Here is a 22,718-nt window from a genome sequence, read left to right as displayed (position 1 = left end):
GGGAGAGCTTGTTCAAACATATAAGATGACTCAGGGTTTAACATCCTGTCAAGGACGCTTGGATTGTCTCAACACACAGATGGTGCTTTTAAGTTGGAACATGACAACGATATAGAGATACTGGAACTATCAGTGTATTAAGGAACAGATCAGAAGACTCAAAGAGGTAGATATATCAGAAAGCAGTTTTTATGTGAGACCCACCGCCTGACAACATTTCCTAGACTATTTCCTTCACTGGAGTAATAAGATGTGATGGCATTTTTAAAAAGGTCAGTGGCAGTGTACTCTATGAACCAGGGTTCATGGAAGAAAATGCTGCCATAGAATTGGGTTCCCAGGGGTCAATAGGAATGAAAGACTTCCATTTTATTAGAGGCAGGTAACTGCACTTAAACATCAAAAGCATAGTTACTGTAATATTAGGCAATAAAACTAAAGGGTTAACCCAGGGTTCCTGGACCCCAAAGATTTGGGGTAATGGCTAATAGTCCTTTGTATTCTTAGAGATAACAGGTAACCTGTGAAAGTATTACTTGACTTTCATAATTTAAAAAATCAAGAGCAGGTGAGCAGCAGATTAGCACCATCATCCCCATAATAGAAAATCATAATGCTTTGTTGCATTTCCAGATCTGAGGTAGCTCCCAGACCCAGAGCCCAATGACTGAAAAGGAAGCCCAATCCCCTCAAGACCATGCAGCCTCATCATAAATATATACATTAACTCTTCAATTCTTTCCACAAAGGGATCTATAGCCATTTACGTAGAGTTTTCAAGGGCTTTTAGATACAGAATCTAAGATGCCACTTATAACAGGGGACCCAAATGCCATCATGCCCCCCTCAATAAAGTGGATGCTTAAAGAGCCAGAGGATAAGTGAAGTCCTGGTACAAGGCGTTTTTCTTGGGTTTGCAGGCCATTCTCTCCCAAGCCCCAAATGTATGACTAGGATAGATATATTTAGTTATTAAAATTTGCATTCCTAACACTTAGCAAGAACTACTACACAAGATTTGGTCTTTTTTAATTTTAGAGGCAGCTGATTGTGCCCCAAACAATTTATTTAGTGACACAGAGAATATCTATGATTCCTAACTAGGAGGTAGACAAGATTGTCCTCAGACAAACGCCAGCCAGCCTCTGTTCTTAACATCCCAATGCTAGTACAATGGGCCCATGCACACAATAGCCTTGTTAGTAAGTATGTAGGCCATGTCTGGCCCCAATAGTATTGGCTCCTGCTTACCAAACTGAAATAGTTACTGCTTCTGCAGAATTTCTGACTTGTCAGCACCAAAGACCAATACGGAGCATCCAGTGAAGGACACCAGCCAGGCACTTAGTGGTAAGGTGATTACATCAGACCCCTCACCCCCCTCTGGAGGAAGAAGTGATTCATCCTTACAGGAAGCATCTCCTATTCTGGCTATGTTCTTGGCTTGCCCAAAGCATTTCTTTCAGGATTATTATCTGAGAGCTTAGAGAATGATTTATTTACTGACATGGTAGCCTAAATAACATTACTTAGGACTAAAAGAACCACAGTGAAGGAGATACAACAAGACAACAATGAACACAAGACTATAGGATCCACTGTTCCTTCCTACCATACACCACATTATCTAGATGAATTTGATCTGATGGAGTGATGGACTAGTGAGGGTTCAGTTAGTTTGGGGACAACACTCTGTAGGGTTGGGGGTTGTTCTGCATGGTGAGGTATATGCACTGAGCCAATGACCAATATGTGGTGTTATATATTCAATAGTTACATGAGCCTGGAAACCAAAGTGGGGAGTGGGAGTAGCTCCTTTCACCATTATACCCAGTGAACCTCTTGCAGAATTTGTGCTTCCTATTCCCACATCCTTAGGCTCTGTTAAATTATAGATCTGGGTTATTATTGGTAGAAAGAAGAAACCGTCCACTACTGGGGGATACAATAAGAGTTTTATAAAACCTATAGCTACAACTACCATCTGCTCACTTTGGCTCTTTATGCCAGAGTACTAGTAGATAAAGAAAGGCATTTTTATCCTGGCAGGTTAATTAATCTGATTATCTTTTTTCAAGATTTTATTTATTTATTTATGAGAGACAGAGACAGAGAGAGAGAGAGAGAGAGAGAGAGAGAAGCAGGCTCCATGCTGGGAACCCGACACAGGACTCTATCCCAGGTCTCCAGGTTCATGCCCTGGGCTGAAGGCAGCGCTAAACAGCTGAGTCACCCAGGCTGCCCCTAATTAACCTGATTATCATCAGCCCCTGGGATTGCTGCTAAATAACGGAGGCAAGGAGTATTTCTAGATCTCAAAAGTTTCACTGAGATTCCCCTGTTCTTTCATGTCTGGTCATAGTACTGAATGAAAAACTGAAGCAACCTCAATCTTACATGAGCAAGCCATCCAAGAACTTAGCCTCAAGGATGAAAAACTGGGTCCCCCCACCAAACAATTCAGACCAGCTAAAGTGCTTGCCAAGGGTGAGGAAAATCTGTAATGGGTAGTGGAGAAGGGACCTGATGAATGCAAAGTATAGTCTTTGGACCAGTTGGAGCATGGGACATCTGCTTGCTACACTAACTCTCTTGCCTTAAGTCCTTTAGAGAATTAGCAGTTGGACATGACCTTAAAGAATTGATGACTTAATGGATTTGCATATAGGGCAAAAATGGATCTGAAAAGTTTAAATGATAGATGGTAACAGATTCTTTGTGTGTCCTGTGACACTTTCTTTGATTTCAGCTGCAGAGCTGTTGGACAGTTCCCCTCTAAGTGCCGGTGGCATCTTTTTGCCTCCCTGACACAACAGTCTCTCCAAAGCCACAGAAGCTCACTGAGCCTACACGGAGTAACCAGACATATGATGGACTGATTCCCCTGAAAGCTGCCCTCAATTAATAAGTGAAGGGAATCAGTTAATAAATGCATCAGCCTTTTGTCCCTGGGCAGGAAAATTCTGAGATGCATTCTATATGGTTTCTTGTAGACTTCTTAGTAAAATTGAGTTCCAATTGATCAATGCAGTAGCTAGCTCAATAATATGTTCTTGAATGGCTTTTCCTTCTTTTTTTTTTTTTAAAGATTTTATTTATTCATGAGAAACAGAGAGAGAGAGAGAGAGAGATACAGAGGCAGGGACATAGACAGAGGGAGAAGCAGGCTCCTCAAAGGGAGCCTGATGTGGGACTCAATCCTGAGACCAGGATCACACCCTGAGCCAAAGCCAGGCGTTCAACCGCTGAGCCACCCAGGCATTCCTGGCTTATCCTTCTTATCTCTCTCAGTTTCTCTGCTTCCCAAGATTACCTATCAAATAAACTACCCCAGTCTGCTTTCTGAGGAACCCAAACAATGAATAAGCCAGTTAGTTACTGGTTGGTTATGTTTATAAAAAAGGGTTGGTTTTGTTCATAAAGGAAAAGCTCATAATTGTATTGGTGGAGAAAGTGAAATTAACCAAAATTTGGAAGCAAACATATATTGAACACTTTTTATGCATCAAACATTTTAGCCGTATTATACCACTTTCCATTAATTAATGTGACAGAATGAGTTTTCTAAACTCATGAGAAAGGAACAAAGAGATAAAGTGAAAGGAACACAGGCCAAGACATCAATGAAGGACAAATTCCTTTACAGTAATGTCTACCACTTATCTAGATAGATCTACAACCTTATTTGGGATTATATTGTGTACCATGCTTTGGGTGTGTTAGGAGGTGAATGTGAGAGTTGGCACACAAATGACTGTAATATATCCAAATAAGTATAATAAAATAATGTGTTTTTAAAAATATGAAATGATTCAGCATGTAGTATGTGGGAAATATAGGAAACCCTAAGATCATTCAGTCCAATGTCCTAACTTGACAGATGAAGAAAAAGACTTGGCTTAGTGGACAATTAGTCCTGGAATAAAAGGATTCTGATACTCACCATTTGTTTTTTTTTTTAAGATTTTTTTATTTATTCATAAGAGACACATACCAGAGGTAGAGACAGGCAGAGGGAGAAGCAGGCTCCCTGTGGGGAGCCTAATGTGGGGCTCAGTCCCAGGACCCTCAGGACCATGATCTGAGCCGAAGACAGACACTCAACCACTGAGCCACCAGGTGCCCCTGATACTCACCATTATACTTAGAGACTGGTACCAAAGGAATGGTTGTCACTTGGAAAATATTTAATACCAAAAAAAGGTTCCTTGTGTGAAGTTTTACAGAGATCTGGTGTGTTTATTGATTCCAAGAGTTCAGTTGCTTGTCCACAGTCTCTATTGATTATGAGTCCTTTATGCTATTAAGCCTGGTTGCACGACCTTAGATTAAGTTTCATTCAAGTACTGAATGTTCCTAAGAGGCTTAATGATGCAATGCAGAAGAGAAGAGACAAGGTTCCTTGGAGAGCACCTGCCCAGCCCAACCTTATATGGCATTTTTGTAGATATTCAGTTGTTTCATTCTATATTGACTATTTGAATTCTATGACTCTTCTGGGCCAAATGGGAAGTATAGGAAAGGGAAAACAGAAAGAAGAGCATTTTCTGACCTCTTCCATCTTTCAAACTTCATATCTAGATGCCCTCTATAGCTAACCCTGGCCTGGTATGGGAAATGAATTTCACTCTATAAAGAAAGCATTCAATGGATCCTTGGTTGATGGAACAGTATTTTCTGATTATCTTTTCTCTGGAATGAATTTCCCAAAGGTAGTGAGGGAAACTCTCATTGAAGAAATCAGTGTCCTTTTTTTTATTGTGGTAAAATATACACAACATAAAATATACCATTTTAGCCATTTTAAAAAGTACAGTTCAGTGCATTAAGTATATTTACATTGCTGTGCCACTATAACCACCATCGACTTCCAGAACCTTTTTATTTTCCCAAACTGAAACTCTGTGCCCATTAAATAATAACTTCCCATTCCCACCTCCCTTCAACCCCTGGCAACCACCCTTCTATTTTCTAAGTCTCTGAATTTGACTACTCTAGGCGCCTCCTATAAGTGGAATCATACATTATTTGTCCTTCAGTGACTGGTTTATTCCATTTAGCATGATGTCTTCAAGGTTTGTTCATACTGTAGCATATGTCAGAATTTTCCTCCTTTTTGGGGCTGAATAATATATACCACATATTGTTTATCCATTCGTTTGCCGATAGACCCTTGGGCTTCCATATTTTGGCTATGTTAATAATGTGTACTAATTATCTGACGAACATTGGTGTACTAATATCTCTTTGAATCTTTGCTTTTAATTCTTTTGGGTACATACCCAGAAGAGGAATTGCTAGATCATATGGTAATGCTATGTGTAATTTTTTGAGGAATTGCCATAGTGTTTAACACAGCACCTGTACCATTTTTTATTCCCACCAGGAATGTACAAGGGGCCCTATTTCTCCACATAAAACTCGTTATTTTCTGTTTTGTTGAGTTTTTATAACCACCATTTTAATGGGTGTGTAGTATTTCATTGCGGTTTTGATTCGGATTTCTTTTTTTTTAATTTTTATTTATTTATGATAGAGAGAGAGAGAGAGGCAGGCAGAGACATAGGCAGAGACATAGGCAGAGGGAGAAGCAGGCTCCATGCACCGGGAGCCCGACGTGGGATTCGATCCGGGGTCTCCAGGATCGCGCCCTGGGCCAAAGGCAGGCGCTAAACCGCTGCGCCACTCAGGGATCCCTTGATTTGCATTTCTGTAATTATTAGTGGTCGTGAGCATCTTTTCATGTGTTTATTGGCCATTTGTACATGTCTTTTGGATAAGTGTGTATTTAAGTCCTTTGCTCATTTTTAAAAAGTAATCTCCATGCCCAACATGGGGCTTGAACTCACACCCCCAGATTAAGAGTTGCATGCTTCATTGACTGAGCCATCCAGGTGCCTGTGCCTAGTTTTTAATCTGATGATTTTGCTGTTGTTATTGAGTTAAAAGAGTTTTTAAATAAATTCTGAATATTATTCCCTTATGTAATATGTAATTTGCAAATATATTCTTCCATTCTGTGGGATGATTTTCTACTCTGTCGATAATGCCCTTTGATGAACAAAAGTTTTTACTTTTGGCAAAGCCCAATGTCGCCATTTTTTTTTTTTTTTTTATTGCCTGTGCTTTTGGCCTAATAAGTTTTAAGCTCACATTTTAATCCCAGTATTAATTCTTTATATACTGCTGCTTGGGATAATCTAGGTTTTCTGGAGTCTGAAGTATATATAATTTGGGAAACTTGAGAGAAAAATACACAAAAGCTATTTTCATAAATTTTTACTAAATCTTCTAACCATGTTATCACTAGTTAGGGCCCCTCCTGGAAGGAGCCATGGAAGTTTCGTTAACTCGGCCTTTATAGCCACCACAACTGCTTTCTTCTTCCCTCCCCAAAACATTTCTAACAATTTAGAAAGTGTGTAGGGAATTTGAGGGCCTTGGAGACATCATTCCAAATATAAATTGTGATTGAAATCTCAGTGCATGGGTGCTTTAGAATAAGAAATTTCTAGTCAAAGTATATCAGAACAGAGATTCCCCTATAAATAGCTTTCAACTATTGTTTAGTAAACCGGAAAGAACTGGGGCTTAAAATATCTAGGTCATAATTCTAGCTCTACTAGTAATTGGCTTTGAGAATCTGTACAACTCAACCTTTTATATATATTCAGATATGTATAAAATAATGGATTTGGATTTGAACTTCTGTTCCAATAATTCTTTTTATTTCCAGCTTATTCTTCTACGTGCTTTAAGTAACTATTCCTCTGCACCAGCCTTTACCCCTGCAGTACTATGAGCCCATGTCTCTCATATTGTTCCCTTTGGCCTGATGCTTCCACCCATGGGTTATGACTCGTCTTCAAAGAGAAGCTCTAGGATGTCATAGATAACAACCTGCCTAGACAGATGCTTTTTTTCATATACCAATAGCTTCCAGTCTCTTTTTGTAAGCAATATTTACCTTCCCCTGCTGTATTCAGGTTTGATTACTATATTACCTCTCCTACTCTATACCGCATTGCAGCTGAACATCTTTATTTGGATTTCCACAGGTACCTCAAAGGTAACATATTTTACACTGAACATATCACTTTCCCCACCTGTCCCTCCTCTAGGCTGTTTCAGGGGGCACCCTTGACCATTCTCTCTTCCTCAGCCTCAAAGTCCTGTCTGTTCTACCCTATGGATGTTTCAGATATATCCATTTGTTTTCCTTTTTTTCCACTGCCATAGTTTAGGTCAATGTTTCATCCTCTCTCACCTCAATAAGTGCAATAGCCCCATAACTAGTCTCCCTGCCCATAGAGTTGCCTCTGAAATCCATTTACCATAGTCACAAGAATTACGTTACTAAAGTGCAAATCTGATTATTTCATTCTCCTGCACAAAGCCCTTCAGTGGCTCATTATTGCCTTCAGGGTGAAAACTCAACCCTTATCAAGGCCAATAAGTGCGCGTGCGTGCACACACACACACACCCTATGAATAATCTTGATACCTACTCTATCTCATATTTTGACTTCCCATCAAACTCTTTGCTCCAGCCATAGGGTACCACTTGCTGTCTCTAAGTGGATTATGTTCTCTCTCATCTTCAGGGCTTTGCCCTTGCTATCCTCAGAGCTTGTAATCCGTGTATCTACTACCTGTTTTTGGCTGAAAAACTCCTCCCTCAGAAATCTGTGCAATTATTGCCTTTGTATGTGTGAAGTCTTCCTTGACACCTCAGGCAAGGTTAAGTGCCCCTCTTGTGAGTTCCTTTAACACCATGTTGCGTTGCACCTTATTCTTGGTCTGTCTTTTCCACTAGATGGCTAACTTTTTGAGGACAGAGTCAGATTCTTAGTCATGCTTATTGACAACACTGCAATCTCAGCACCTAACGCAGCAGTATCTAGCATACAAAGGGCATTCAATAGATATTTCTGGATAAACAATCTCGTGAGGGAAACAGGTACTAAATAAAGATTTCTTGCCTAACTAGCTTTTCCTGTTTTCTCTCCTATTGCACACCTCCTTTACCGGATTTTTAAAAGGTGAGATTCTAGGGTGTATTCTTTATGTTTATTTCTTATAACTGAATAGCATTCTTTACCAGATGACCTGTGTTATCCCTCTGTGGTAGGACAAAAATATTAAATTCGTGGAATGACACTGGGTGTCTTGTGAGCATAGTATTTAGGAAAAGGCTCTTCTTGGGCTATGCTGTATAGTTGATGGCAGGACCTCATGTGATAGGGTTCAGTGTAAACCAGGGCCTCAAGCTCTAATTGTCAAGTTAGAGGGAAGAGACCGCTAAATACTGTCTTGTTTCAGAGGAGGCAAACAGGTTCAGTGACTCAGCTGAGGCTATACATGGTCTCCTTATTTCCAGTATTATATTCTTTCCACTATATCATAGAGACAAAACCAAAAACACCTTCTTTGCCCTAGCAAGACTTAGCTATAAAAATTTAACAAGGAGTCTTTTGAGCATATATTTCTGCTTAGAATGTAAAGGATATAAGAGTTCTAAAATGATTGTGAATCTTCTATGCCTAGAATTTGATGAAATAACACTAGCTCCTAATTCTCTTTAATTATTCATTAAATTATTAGAGCTTAAGAACAGAGCAAAATCTGCATATTTGTTTCTGGCCATCTGCTCCATTCAGAACCTTGGAACTAGACAACTTATTTTCTGGAAGGCCTATGGCAGATGGGGGTTATAGAAGGGCTGAGTACCTAGCATCTGGGATAAGATGTGGCCAATTTCATTCTTCCTTTCTGGAATTCCAAGAATTCTGGAAGTACTTCATGATGCTATTCAATCTTCACCTTGTTGGTTTAGATTTTGTAGCAGACAATGATAATTTGGGTCCCAGCTGGATTTGTTAATAATCTCAGATTTATACCATGATTTAGTTAGTTGCAGGCTAAAGAGAAATCACATATGATAACATGGAGGAATTCAGTTCTGCAAAACTGCCTGGAGAGAAAGAGTCTTAAAATAGGTACAATTCTACATTTTTAAAGTTTGTGCTAAGATTGTCCTAAAACGATTTATTTGGGCAGCCCGGGTGGCGCCGCGGTTTAGCGCCTGCCTTGGGCCCAGGGCCTGATTCTGGAGACCCGAGATCGAGTCCCACGTGGGGCTCCCTGCATGGAGCCTGCTTCTCCCTCTGCCTCTGTGTCTCATGAATAAATAAATAAAAATCTAAAAAAACCTCCAAAACCCAACTTATTTGCTTCAACACAGGATACACTTAAAATAAATCATTTGACTTACGGGGGTGGGGGTGGTAGGGATGTGAGGAGAAGCTCATTAGGAAATAACACATTTAGAGAGGTGCAAATGCACAAGTAATGACACACTTTGGCCCGGCCCCAAATCCTTAAGGAGCTGGCATCGTGTTCCATCTTCTGTTTCTCCCTTTTACTTCCAGCCAACTCGATTTCGTATATAATTGCCTCCGTCTCCGCTAAGGCTGGGGGGAAACGTCGGGGTGCAGCGCTATACTAACTGATGAGGCGTGTGCTGTCTCCCTACACCGACACTCGCGATGTGCAGAGGGCACGGGTCGGCCCAAGCACACTGCAAATAACCATCCTATTTGTAGGAGTCCGAAAGGTGCAAGGCAGGGATTACTGCGTCCCGGGCTACTGCACTGCCCGAGTCCGAAGGCGCTGAGGCCGGCCCTGGGAGGGAGGGGGTCGGAGCGGAGCTCGCCGCCCGCCTGGGGCAGGAGCCACTCGGCCCCCGCCCGCGCGCGAGGCTGCCCGTGGAAAGCCTCAGCAAACCGGCCAGGGCTCTGCAAACCGGAGGGACCGCAGCCCGTCCTCGCTCGCGGACTTGGGGCTGCCCGCCGGAGCTGGGGCCCGCGGACCCCCCGAGGACCCCCCGCCCCCCGCCCACCTGTGGGCGGGGCCTCCCGGAGCGCAGCGCCCGCCACGGGGCTGCGGGGGGCGGGGCTTGGCCGCGGGGGGCGGGGCTTGGCCGCGCAGGGATGACGTCGCCGCCCCGCGCGCCCCGCGCCCCGCCCCCGCGCGCCCTGGTAACGGCGGCGCCGCGGCTCCCGTGTCCTCCTCCGCGTCCCCGCCTCCCTCCTCCTCCCTCCGCAGCCCCGGCGGCGCCGGTCTCGCCGGCTCTGTGGTGCCAGGTGGGAGCGGGACCTGCGGGGCCGCGCGGCCCTCGACGCCCCCGCCAGGCGTCAGCTGAAGAGCGGGCGAGAGCGGCCGGGCCGTGCACCGCGGCCCGCCCCCCCCCGCGCCCCTGTGGTCCGCGGCCTCGGCCCGGCGGGGCTGCCCCGTCCCCGGACCGGGGTGACCCGGGGGGGCGTCGCGGGCCGGAGGGCTGCCGCGGCCGACAGGCGCCGGGGGTCGGGTCCCGCAGCGGCCGCCCCGGGCCTTGCCCCCCGGCCGCCGCCGCCGCCCCGCCGTGCCCCCGGAGCGCGAGGAGCTGCGCCCCGGCCGGGGTCTGCCGGGAAGATGGCGACCCCGGGCCCGAGCTGGCAGCCGCAGCATTACGGCGGCGCGGCGGCCAAATTCGCGCCCTCGCCGGCCGCCGCGGCGCAGGCGGGGCACGGCTTGGACTACAGCCAGGACCTGCACCTGAAAATGAGCAAGAAAATCGCGCAGCTCACCAAGGTAAGGAGGCGGCGGCGGGGTGGCACGGCCGCGAGGCCCCCAAGACCCCGGCAGACTGGGCGGGAGCCCCGGAGACGTCCCTGGCCATCCGGACGCCCCGGAGGCTCGGCTGGGCTCGCGGGACCTGCAGATGAGGATCTCTCCACGCCCCTTATCGCACGACGAGAAGTCACTGTAGTTTCGGGCTCCTGCACCTGCCCGGACTCCACGAGCCTTCACTCCGCCGGATGAAGTACAGAACCGTGTTCGACCCAACGTGACCCAGGACCTGCCCAGTTAAATCAGTGCCGTCTCCCCCCACCCCTCCACCCCGGTCACGCGCTTAGGGGGAGCATAAACCTGAGCCACGTAGGAGGGTCAGACCCACCTTGCGTGCCATTTGGGGAGATTTCTAATGAGTCATTCCTTAATTCTGACAGAACGTCAGGCAAGGCTTCTTAGATGAATCGTGTCTGCACTCCGTTAAATGTTTGGATCTGTCAAAAGATAATTTTCAAAGCGCATATAAGCCAGCAGATTTGGTCAAGGGTAGTTTAGAATGGTGAGCCTCTTTCTACTTAACTGGCTGCCTGTGGTGAGAAGGAGTTGGTATCTTGCGAAGCAAGAGCGTTTCAGACCGACTGATTGATTCTATTGCTCTGCTTAGATCTCAGGAGCAATCGTTCAGTCCCCATTAACTGCGAACAGGTGATCCCTGGTGTCTGAAAGTTAGTAGAGGCGATCTTAATGTGTTTAATTAAGCTGAGTCGCCTAACCACTTGTTAGTGGCCTAGGTATGACGAGAGGTGAGCATCCTGGGCGTTTACTAAATAGGTAAACCCCGAAGTCTCTTTTCTTTTCTTTTTTCTTTCTTTCTTTCTTTCTTTTCTTCTCTTTTTTTTTTTTTTTTTAAGATTTTATTTATTTATGAGAGACACAGGCAGAGGGAGAAGCAGGCTCCACACAGGCAGCCTGAGGTGGGACTCGATCCCCGGTCTCCAGGATCACACCCTGGGCTGAAGGCAGACGCTAAACCGCTGAGCCACCCAGGCTGCCCCGAAGTCTCTTTTCAACTCCCAAATTCCCATTCTGTAATTTCAGTACTAGTTGAGGCTGTTGAGACGGTAAAGTAAAACAGAGTTGGTAAAAAAAATAAAAAAAAAAAATTAAAAAAAAGAGAAATGGAAGTAAAATGGGGCTGGAAAGAGTTGGTAAAAAAATAAGATTTTTGTGAAGAAATGTGATCAAGGGTAGAATGAAAAGTAACCTGAAAGAACTGAGGAGTGAGGGCTTCACCAGAAGAGCAAAGGAATAGGAGCAAGTACCTAGTGGTAAAACTCAGCCATCCCGAACAAGGCAACACTGGGGGGAATTTTGTTTTCTGATTTTTGTTTTAGGTCCACGCTGTCTCAGAGCTCGCTATGTGCCCGGTTTTTACTGTTTCCTCTTGTGATGGATGGTCTCGATATTCAGAGAAAGGAAGGCCCAAGAAGGAACAATAGTATACCATCAGGGCAACTATACATTTGGGATCTCAAAACCAGGTTTCCTGAAATCATGTTTAGTCTTCAGAATAATGATGTTCAGAATGGCGTACGTGGATGTTTATGTATTCTGACTTTCTCATGGTGTGTACATAACACTCATTGTTCTGATTGTAAATTGTAACCCTCTAGATTCCTACTGTAAGTAACAGAAACACTCAAGAAGTTGGTAGTGGAACTGTGTGCAGTGTAACGAGGTTTCTCATCTCTCCAGTAAACTACTTTTCTTTTTACTGATGCTTTTTCAATATTCTGTTCTTTTTTACCAGAAGAAAAATTCAGCACAACTGTTAAATTTGAGAGTACTGTTAGAAGCTATCATATTCTCTGTTTACCCACCTTAAATCTAGTGAGACAAGAAGCTGCCCCCATACCAGTGCTCATCAAGGCTTGAGTGCTATACCTAATCTCTACTAAGTGTTACTTGGACTCTTGACTTAGTGTTCATAGTTACAATCTCTGAAAACTCATGCCACTCCTCTGCTAAATACCTCAGACATTTAATCCCTTGTGCTAAAGTTTCTCAGCCTTGGCACTATTGACATTTTGAATTGTCTAATTCCTTGTATGGAGCAGGCAGGGCTACCCTGTGCATTATAGGAGTTTAACAGCCTTCCTGGATTCCTGGTGCTACCTTGTAGATTCCAGTAGCACCCCACACCTGCACACACCATCTTGACAGTACACATGTCTCTAGACATTGCCATATGTTCCCCGGGAGGTATGAGGGCTCATTCCATGTTGAGAAGCACTGAATTCTACTGGAATATCTAGGGTTGCTCCTACCCGTGTCTCTTGCATTTATTACTAAGATATGAGAATGAAATCATCAGATAATAGGACTCTGTTGCAGCCAACACCCGTTAGTTTCTGAAGCATACAATAAGGCATGCTTCCCTTATGTGTTATTTTGGAGACTGTCAAATTTTACAGTCATGTACACTTCTTGTAAATACTATAAGAATGATCTCACGAGTAATATGTCAACTCTTACAAACTTTACTGGTATCTACTGCATAGAATTTTCACTCGTGAAGAGCTTGGTAATAAATTCACATCAGTAGAGGTAGATTGGAAGCTTAGCTTATATTTCAAAATTAGACATAAACATTAAAATAGGATTTTATATCTTTTGGAAATGAGTCAGTAGTACTCAGCTCTTCAACATTATAGTTAACATGGCTTGGGAATCTGTCTTGAGTTAAAACTCCTGTTCTGCTGCTTACTAGTAATATGACCTAGGGCAGGTCACTAAATTCTGAGCCTCAGTTTCCTAATCTTTAAAAGAGGAGTGATTATACTATAACTTTCTAAGGCTCTTAAGTCAGGCTGTCACTGAAAGAGAATCTGTGGCAACAAAGTATTAGTAAAATACTGGATGATATATTTTTAAAATGCTCCTTTTTAAACTAGTCTGCATTTAATAGCATTGTTATATTGTAGTTCTTTTGAGAGTTTTCTAGGAAACTCTTTAAAAATATTTACAGTAATTGTTCTATTTGAGTACCAGAGTTTAAAGTTTTCCCATGTATTCCACATTGTTGTAGTACAGTATTGAAAATACATGCATTTTTCAGATACTTGGATAGCTAGGAAAGGATATGGATGAAAGTAATCTGTATTACAATTTTGTACCTAGTAAGACTCAGTATATTTTTAACTAAAAAGCCATCTCAGCTGCAGACATATTTGTTCAGGTTCTGTTTCCTTAGAACTTAACATAGCAGCCATTTCCTAGAAAGGAGACCAGTAGTGGTTTTTAAAGCACCTTTTATGTAAGGGACATTTTGCTAAGTGTTAGAGATCTAGCAGAGAGCAAGACACAGTCCCTGCCTTTTAAAGTGAATCTGTTCTATTTAGGCTACTCTTTTTTTTTTTTTTTTTTTTAAGATTTTATTTATTCATGAGAGAGAGAGGCAGAGATACAAGCAGAGGGAGAAGCAGGCTCCATGCAGGGAGCCCGAGGACGTGGGACTCGATCTCGGGTCTCCAGGATCACACCCCAGGCTGAAGGCGGCGCTAAACCACTGGGTCAATGGGGCTGCCCTATTTAGGCTACTCTTACTAAATTTTAAGAATTACTGTTAGATTCTTGAGTCATGTCTTGGCAAGTTTCTGGGATTGTTAATGGCTGAACCATCTCAGGATAGGCAAAGAAGTTGGATGGGTTGAGTTATGTTTAGTGGGATTGTATTTGTGTACTTAGAGAAGTACTCCACTGTGTTGCTTCTTTAGTGCGTTAGAGTGAATAGCAAAACTTGTGGAAAGTAATTATAAAACAGCTTTTTTTGTGTGCTACTCACTGTCCCTTTCAGTTTACTCTGTGAGGCTGGCTCATCCTCTGCCCATAGAAAAACTTGACTTTTCTGGTTGCTTTTAGATCATATGAATTGTCCTTCAGTAATTAAATAGGAGAAGTCTCAATTTGATTATTAAAATGTCCAGTGCTGGGATGCCTGGCTGGCTCTGTTAGAAGAGCATGGTATTCTTGATCTTGAGGTTGTAAGTTTGAGCCCCACGTTGAGTGTAGAGATTACTTAAAAATTTAAAAATAAAAGTAAAATATTCAGTGCCAAGGAATAAAACCCCCAAGCCAAACCTACGTTAAGGATGCAGCTAGCCTCCTATGTCCATTCCCAGCTCTGCCTATTTATTGTAAGGGGGAAGCAGATAATTGAGGAAGGGGGGCATCATTGACTTTTTTCTTCTGGCGAGGCTTTTCTACTCTTCTTGCTTTGTTTTGCCAATCACAGTTTAATACCCCTCCCCCCCTCATTGGACAAGGAAGAAGGGAAGAGGGAAAAGACGGGCAGCAAACTTTATTTGAACAGTGCATGGTGATTTAGCTTCAGTGCTATTGTGGATTTGACCCACATTTAAAGCTCATTCTTTCAGTCCTGCATCTTCCACCTCCCACCCTCATTGCTCAGGATTCCTCAGGTTGCTTGACAGTGAGAATGCATCTGTATTCTGGCTGGTTCTTACTTCTTCCTCAGCTTCTTTGATCTGCCAGGGCCCTCGTGTTTATTTTGCTGAGATCTATTCCACGTCAGGTAACCCTCTTGGATAGGCCCAGATGATCCCACCCTGGCTTACTCTGTGTCTTTCCCACAGGGCCCACGTTGGTCCAGAGGGAGCATTCATTCTGTGTTCAGGCAGACTCTGGTACTGGTCCAAATTCAGCATCTCTCATTTTCTCTCACATGCCTTTTCATCCAGCTTCTCATTCTTTAGATTTTTCAAGGATGAATCAGGTGCCACTTCAGTGTGCTCTTCTAAGTGCTTGAGACACATATCAAGGTCTTCAAGTAGTCCCATCAAAACCTTTTCCTCCAGGCCTTAGGTGAGTGGCAAGCATCTGTCCTTTCTCTTGAAGGCAAGATACTTGTTCCTGTAGCTGTCCCCAAGGAAACATTCTCCAAAACTCTGCTCTGTAACCTCTTTGAGACTTTTCTCACTAATACTGGGTGTAGGAGGTAGCACATTTCAAGACTCTTCTCTTTAGACTGCCTTTTTTTTTTTAAACTTTGAGAATATTCTGGCACTTGTTTTAAAATGTCAGTTGTCTTTTGTTCTCAATAGAAACTTCCTTTTTAATATCTTGTTACATTAGTGGCTCATCCATTGCCTCCTTAGGTGATTGTACTTTTGATACAGTTCAGTCTAGCCATCACTAACTGACATTACTAGTATAAGGTAGGCTATAAGGTTCCAAAGAGCAGGAGTTTCTGTGTGTGTGCTCCATGCTCAGCATCAAGTCCTTCTTAAAAGTCTTCTTTTAGTACTCAGTTTATGTCCTGCCCCCCAGCCCCCAAAGAAACAAATAATAAACTGCCCTGAACAACCTGAACAACCTAGGCCTTGTTAGGTTTGCTTAACTCTGAATTACTGTAACGTTTATTGTCTTACTTCTTGTTGATACTTAATAATACAGATTTGTAAAATAATGTTTATTTTGTTTATAAATATTTCTTGTTTCTCTCATTTAAATGTAATTTCCTCATCTGTAGAGACTATTTTTCATGTAACTTTAATATGAATACATTGTGCATAGTATAAAAGCTTAATATTTATTGATGGTGGTGGTGGTGATATTAATGATGCTGTACCAAGTGATTTTGTTATACAGTAGAGTTAGTAAATATTCCTGAGGACTGTATCAGCTATTCTTCTGGGTTAATGCTAGATCATTTCAGCTGAATTGAATTACTTTTTTTTTTTTTTTTTTTTAAGATTTTATTCATTTGAGAGAGAGACAGCGTTAGAGCATGAAGGGGGGGAAGGTACAGAGGGAGAGGAAGCAGACTCCCTGCTGACTGGGTTCCATGGGATCATGACCTGAGCTGAAGGCAGATGCTTTAACCTATTGAACCACCCAGGTGCCCCTGAGTTAAATTACTTTTACATATTTATATGTTTTATTGGCTTCCTCTTAAACTGCTTCAAAAGCTATATTATTTCATAATATACTTATATTTTTCATGTAAAAATAAAAGTATAAAGCACCTTGTCTAAAATTTAAATATTATTTGTCGTTGCAAAAGTTAGGTAATTGATACCAGGTTCTTAGCAAATAAAAAAATAGTCTTATGACCATTTAATACTAACTGCTTTTACTATATCCCAAACCAGACTATGTTAATATACTAGTGAGATTTTCAAACAATTGTATTTTCTATGCATTAAATACAACCCATATTTTACTAGTTGGAATTACCTAGATACTGTTCCATAATGCTGTTTGGTTTTGGTTATGACCTGGATTGTTTCAGTTTAGCACATACCGAATATCTTTTCCCCCTTTGTTTCGTTGCAGCTTTGCCATTCTCATATGCAGTACCTTTGATGTAATCTTTTAGTTGTAGTTGAGCGGTTTGAATTAATATCTTGTATTTTACCAATGGGCACAAAAACTTGATACGCTGTTTATCAATTGTCCAAATGCTTGTAAAGGAACTGCCTTTATAATTAAAAGGTTTAGAGCTGGAAGAAACCACAGATTCTGACCAGCCTAACCCGCCCATTTTATGCATGTGGAAGTTGAGGGCCCAAAGTCATTTGAAGATTGCACAGCTTGTCGCTGGCAAAACCTGAACACGACCTAGGTGTCTGGATTAGTAGAAGAGAAGGGCAGCTGTGCTGAGATCTCTTTTCCCCGTGTCTGCCTTCTAATATTACTCTTCATTTCCTCATGCTGAAACCATGTGTTTACCATCTGAATCACAGACTTCTGGTGACAGTGAACCCATGTGCCGCCTCTCCCATACACCGAACAACCTCTGGATTTATAGGTTGTATCGTATGTAATTGTGGCTTGGGAAAGCTTGTAACAGAGCTATTTTTATGTAATTTCAGATAAATGTCATAATATTTTTATGTTTTTATTAACAGCTTTAGTCATTCCAGACTTAGAAAATGTTTTAATTACTTTGATTTGGAGACTGTCATGCTTGGTGTCAAAGTTACTACTGGGTGATTATTTTAAATGTTTTTCCTTTGCTTGCTTTCTTAATTGGATCATTGCTTAGATCTCATTCCTGAAGACAGGAATTTGGAAGTTTTCTGATTTTTTTCTTCCTCCATCCCTCTTTCTGTGTTTTTTGTTTATGAAAATCCTTTACAGTCTTCTAGTTGCCAGCCTCTTAATAAGTGATATGAAGGATAAAGTTTCAGCAAAATGTGAGCGAAGCATTCTGGTAATTTTCTTTTTAAGATTTATTTATTTGAGAAAGGGCAAGTGAGCATGCATGAGGAGGGGTAGAGGGAGAGGAAGAGAGACTTTTTAAGCAGACTCCCTGCTGAGTGAGGAACCTGACACAGGTCTCAGTCCTAGGACCCTGAGATCACGATCTGAGCTGAAATTGAGTCAACCACTCAACTGACTGAGCCACCCAAGTGCCTCACAATCTGGTCACTTTAATTCTGAATGACAGTAGAAAGTGGTGGGGGGGAGGGCAGGGAGAATTAAATGATATTCTGTCTTTTCAATTTATCTTATAAGATCTAAAAAGTTTCTAATCTTTGAACATTCACATAAACTTGGATCTTAGGCCATGAAATGGGACTGATGTGAATGATGGAGATTTGTTAATGCCATATTTGTTTTTTTACCACAGGAAGTTTTTATTGTGTAGACCACTTATGAGTGAGAAGGACATTAAATAATTCTATCTGAATTGTTACTCTCTAGTCCTTTTTGGAGATAACACCTGAGGAAAGGTGGGAGACAGTATTTTATGTTGCAAATGTGAGTTGAGCCACAGAGACTTTTTTAGATTGACCGGGGAACATAACAGTTCTTTAAGTATTATTGGAAAACAGCCTCTGACTGCCAATCAATTAGTATATAAAAAATTAATTTTGGGAACACCAGTCTTTGCAGATTGGGGATTGCCAATTGTTGTCAGTATTTTGGTATACTTAACATTTGAGACCAAAGCAAATATTTTAGAAGGCCTGGGTGGCTCAGTGGTTGAGCGTCTGCCTTTGGTTCACGGTGTGATCCTGGGCTCCTGGGATCCAGTCCTGCATCGAGCTCCCTGCAGGGAGCCTGCTTCTCACTCTGCCTATGTCTCTGCCTCTCTCTGTGTCTCTCGTGAATAAATAAAATCTTCAAAAAGATAAACTTTATATTCTTAGCTTTCTATTAAACTATGACAGTGCTATCATTTGTAGGTCTCAAACTTCATTATTGATTATATCTTTCCTACTAAAGCTTTGTCAAGAACATATAATATTAGTGAAGTTGAATGTGTAAATTTTTGTCCTACATTTTTTACCTTTATCTTGAGATACTAAGGGAGGTTAAAACTACCAAAGAACCTATAGTAGCTGGAAAAGTGAAAGACTTAGTGATCAACCACAATACTTGGGATTTGGACAGTTTGGACTCAGGTCCTGATATGCCACCTAATTTATTATAGAGAAGATAGGAATTTTAATGACTTCTAAAAATTACAAATCTGTATTTCCTTGTTTGTATGTATACCATTTCTGAGGTTAAAAAGGTTTGAAAATGAAAATTTGCTTTACAAAAATACATTGCTAATATTTAAGTTATCTGTAAAATTGATAATTTTAGTAAATTATTAGGATAAACCCTATTCAGAATTATTGGAAAATGAGTTATTTTAGTTGACAAGAAGTTACCATAGGTATTAATAATTTTCTGCTTTCCAAGATAATATACTTATATTTAAACCGTACCATTCATAAGTTACATGGAATCTGAAATTTTCTTTCTTTTTTTTAAATATTTTATTTATTTATTCATGAGAGACACAGAAAGAGAGAGAGGCAGAGACACAGGCAGAGGGAGAAGCAGGCTCCCTGTAGGGAGCCCGATGTGGGACTCGATCCCCGGTCTCCAGGATCACGCCCTGGGCCCAAGGTTGGTGCTAAACTGCTGAGCCACCCAGGGATCCCCTGAAATTTTATTTCTGGACAAATTCTGTTACTCCTTTTTTTATTTGCTCTGCCCCTCTTGAAGCACAAAGTTGGAATATGAACAAATTTTAGACATTGACTTTCTGGTTGGGAATATTTAGTTTATTCTGCTGAATGTGTATCTGTGTGCTCACATTATTTGCATTTTTAATTCTGTTCCTCCTGAAGTACTTGGTAACAGAATTTCATGTCTCTCAGAAAACATTTCATAAATGAAACGCTAAACACTTAAACACTAAAGTATCCCATTCTTATTCTTAGATGTTTTCTCTAGTGAAACACTTTAAAAACAGTGCATGTGATTTTGAGAAGTTGTGTGTGTGTGCATGTATACATGTGTGTTTGATATAATGGTCTACCCAGAGTAACAAAAGAAGATACACCTAAATATGCCTAAAATAGAGTGTATAGATCTGTATGATTGGTAAACTTCTGTTGGAGGCCTAGTCCATGAAAGATGCTGTGCTAGGCACTATTGATTTTTTTTTTTTTTTTTTAGATTTTATTTATTTATTCATGAGAATACACAGAGAGGAGAGAGAGGCAGAGACACAGGCAGAGGGAGAAGCAGGCTCCATGCAGGGAGCCCGACGTGGGACTCGATCCCGGGTCTCCAGGATCACGCCCTGAGCTGTAGGCGGCGCTAAACCGCTGAGCCACCGGGGCTGCCCTGATTTTTTATTAATAGTATTTTATCATTCCACTTCTGGACTACATATATTTTTCATTTTTTCCAATAGACTTGTGAGAAAATATGATCAGAATAAAGTAGGTAAACATTTTAATCAGCAGATTAATCTGACAAATTTTAAAAAGTTAATTATGGGCAACATACATAACTTATGTATCTAATTTTCTTAAAGAAACTAGGCTAGTGCTTTCCAGTGTCCTCTTCAATAAGATTTTAAATAATTTAAAGAATAACATTGACACATTCTCTGGTTATAAATATGTAACATATTCGTCCACAGCTTAAAGAAGGTAGGGGGAAACTTCAGTCTTCCAAAACCCAGGAGTTAATGGGTCAGTATTAGGTTTAGGTCTCTCATGGGAAGGCCAGAGAACCATAGTCCCAGAGCCATATGGCCCAGTGAGGCAGCTGTGTCCATTATACAGATTAGAGGTATGGGTTCAGTAGGTTAGACCCCAGTCTGAATTTCAGGTTCACCGCTTAATAGTGTTTGACCTTTAATAAATTTTAACCTGTGAGAGCTTCAGTCTTCTCATCTGTAAAATGAGAATAACAAAGCCTACCTCATAGGATTATTATAGAGACTAAATGAGGTAATTTGTACAGGAGAGGAGGTCAGTAAATGTCAATTTCTATCCATTTTCCAGGCCCCTAACCCTTGGTTCAGCCTTTAACAAGTATGTTGGGGCTCCTGGGTGGCTCAGTTGGTTGAACATCCAGTCTTGGCTTTGGCTCAGGTCATGAACTCTCAGGGTCCTGGGATTGAGCCCCCTATTGGGCTCTGTGCTCAGCGTGGTGTCTATTTTCCCCGTCTCTCCTTCTGCCCCTTCCCCTGCTCATACACACTGTTTTTTTTTTTTTCTCTCTCTCTCTCAAATAAATAAATCTTTTTTTTAAAGTGTGTTTTAGTATATATTTTCTTTTTTGATGGAGATATAGTTTGTATTATCAGGGACCACAGCTATCAAAAGTAAAGGTTTAACAACAAATAAATATAGTTGATTCTCATTGAGATGGTTATGTTCTATCAAGTTATGTTCTAGGGGAAATACAGGGTTATGTTCCTGACACTCTCTGGTCACATTTTCATCAACCATTCAATACCTAACCTTGTTTTATGTATTTCTGTTTAATGGCACCTATTTAATACATATTCTCTATTCATGAAGGGTGAACTCATAAGCAACAGCAGTGTAACTCATGCGTGAATGAAGCTTATCTAATGTGCTATGAGTGTTAGATTGTGAGGTTACATATAAATTTTAGCAAGTAGGCAAACTTGGAAATATGGAATCCGCATAATGAGGCTCTACTGTACTAAAAATGTATACAGACCTTTGAATCTGCTATTTACTTAGCCCCTACTCTGGTTTTTCAGCTGTTGTTATTATGGGCCTCCATGACTATGACTCTTATTAATAATATGCTGAACACCCTCACATGAGTGTGACTTTGACTCTTATTATCTCACTAAGCACCCACAGATAAAAGGGGTGGAAAAGATAGTGGGGGCAGGAATATTCATCTTTTGTGTGAGTTGCCAGTTACCAAGCACCACCCTACAATCATAAACATGAGACAAAATTACAGGATTCTCCCCTTGTATATAAACTGTGATCTTTATGATCTGAACTTGAATCTACCACATTGTCCTGGGTCAGAGGAATAAAATACATAAATTATTCCATGGCATGGAGTGAAACCTTTGAAAATATAATGTTGACTTAATTTAATTAAAATTAGGACTTTTTTTATATTCATCATTTGCTTAATATATGTTTGCAGTTACTTCCTTCCCAGCAGCAACTGTCAGTGTGGGAGTTGTTTTTGTTAAAAGCCTTTGTCTAGGTATCTAAAGATAACTAGAAATCTTATTCTCTGGGGTTCAGCACATTTGGTTGGAAATTTCTGAAGTAACTTTATGCAACATTGAGAAAACTTAAATTTGGCAGATAATTATACTTGACCTATGCCGTTTTTACATGACCTAGAAGAATGTGTACTTTCAATGTTGTTCATATCTGTCAGTACTTTTTGGTCCCAATCCTCTGGTGATTATCAGAAAATACTGGTGGAAAGGAACCTGGATAAGAGCACTCTGTGGCCTTGGAGGAGTTCGTAAAATTAACTGGCCTAGAGAAAGTACGACTTTGATCTACAGCCAAGCCTGTCCTTTGCTATTGCTCTCTTTAAGACTGTGTATCTTTAATTTCAATCCTGAGTCACTCTTGCTATTTGTTTTCTCTGTTTCTTGACTGTGGAACATTGCTGGAGAAAAGTATGGAACTGGTCTCTGGCAGAATAATGCCACTCCTCACTTCCTCACCCCCAAAAGGCTCTATATCCCAATCCCTGGAGTCTTTGAATTTGTTACCTTACATTTGCAGATGTGGGGGATCTTGAAATGGAGGGATTATCCTTGATTA

The 22,718-nt window shown here is 41.4% G+C and overlaps 1 protein-coding gene across 9 annotated transcripts in view; it reads left to right on the top strand.

Moving 5' to 3' along the window:
* Positions 1-10,466: 10,466 nt before the first annotated feature.
* Positions 10,467-22,718, top strand: part of FAM184A (family with sequence similarity 184 member A) — a 107,737-nt gene continuing 95,485 nt past the window's right edge. For 7 of the 9 annotated variants that reach the window (XR_005353831.1, XM_038526665.1, XM_038526664.1 and 4 more), the window contains exon 1: positions 10,467-10,632. Coding sequence is in view for 7 of the 9 variants with exons in the window: in XM_038526665.1 (XP_038382593.1) it covers positions 10,474-10,632 (159 nt within the window). In the remaining 2 variants the exon portion in view is untranslated. The remainder of the gene's footprint in view (positions 10,633-22,718) is intronic. The other 2 variants (XM_038526662.1, XM_038526666.1) reach the window with 2 other exon arrangements.

The sequence above is a fragment of the Canis lupus genome, chromosome 1, assembly GCF_011100685.1.
Source record: "Canis lupus familiaris isolate Mischka breed German Shepherd chromosome 1, alternate assembly UU_Cfam_GSD_1.0, whole genome shotgun sequence".
Classification (NCBI taxonomy): Eukaryota; Metazoa; Chordata; class Mammalia; order Carnivora; family Canidae; genus Canis; species Canis lupus.
Note: the sequence above shows the minus strand (reverse complement) of the source record. Positions and strands in the feature narration are given on the sequence as shown.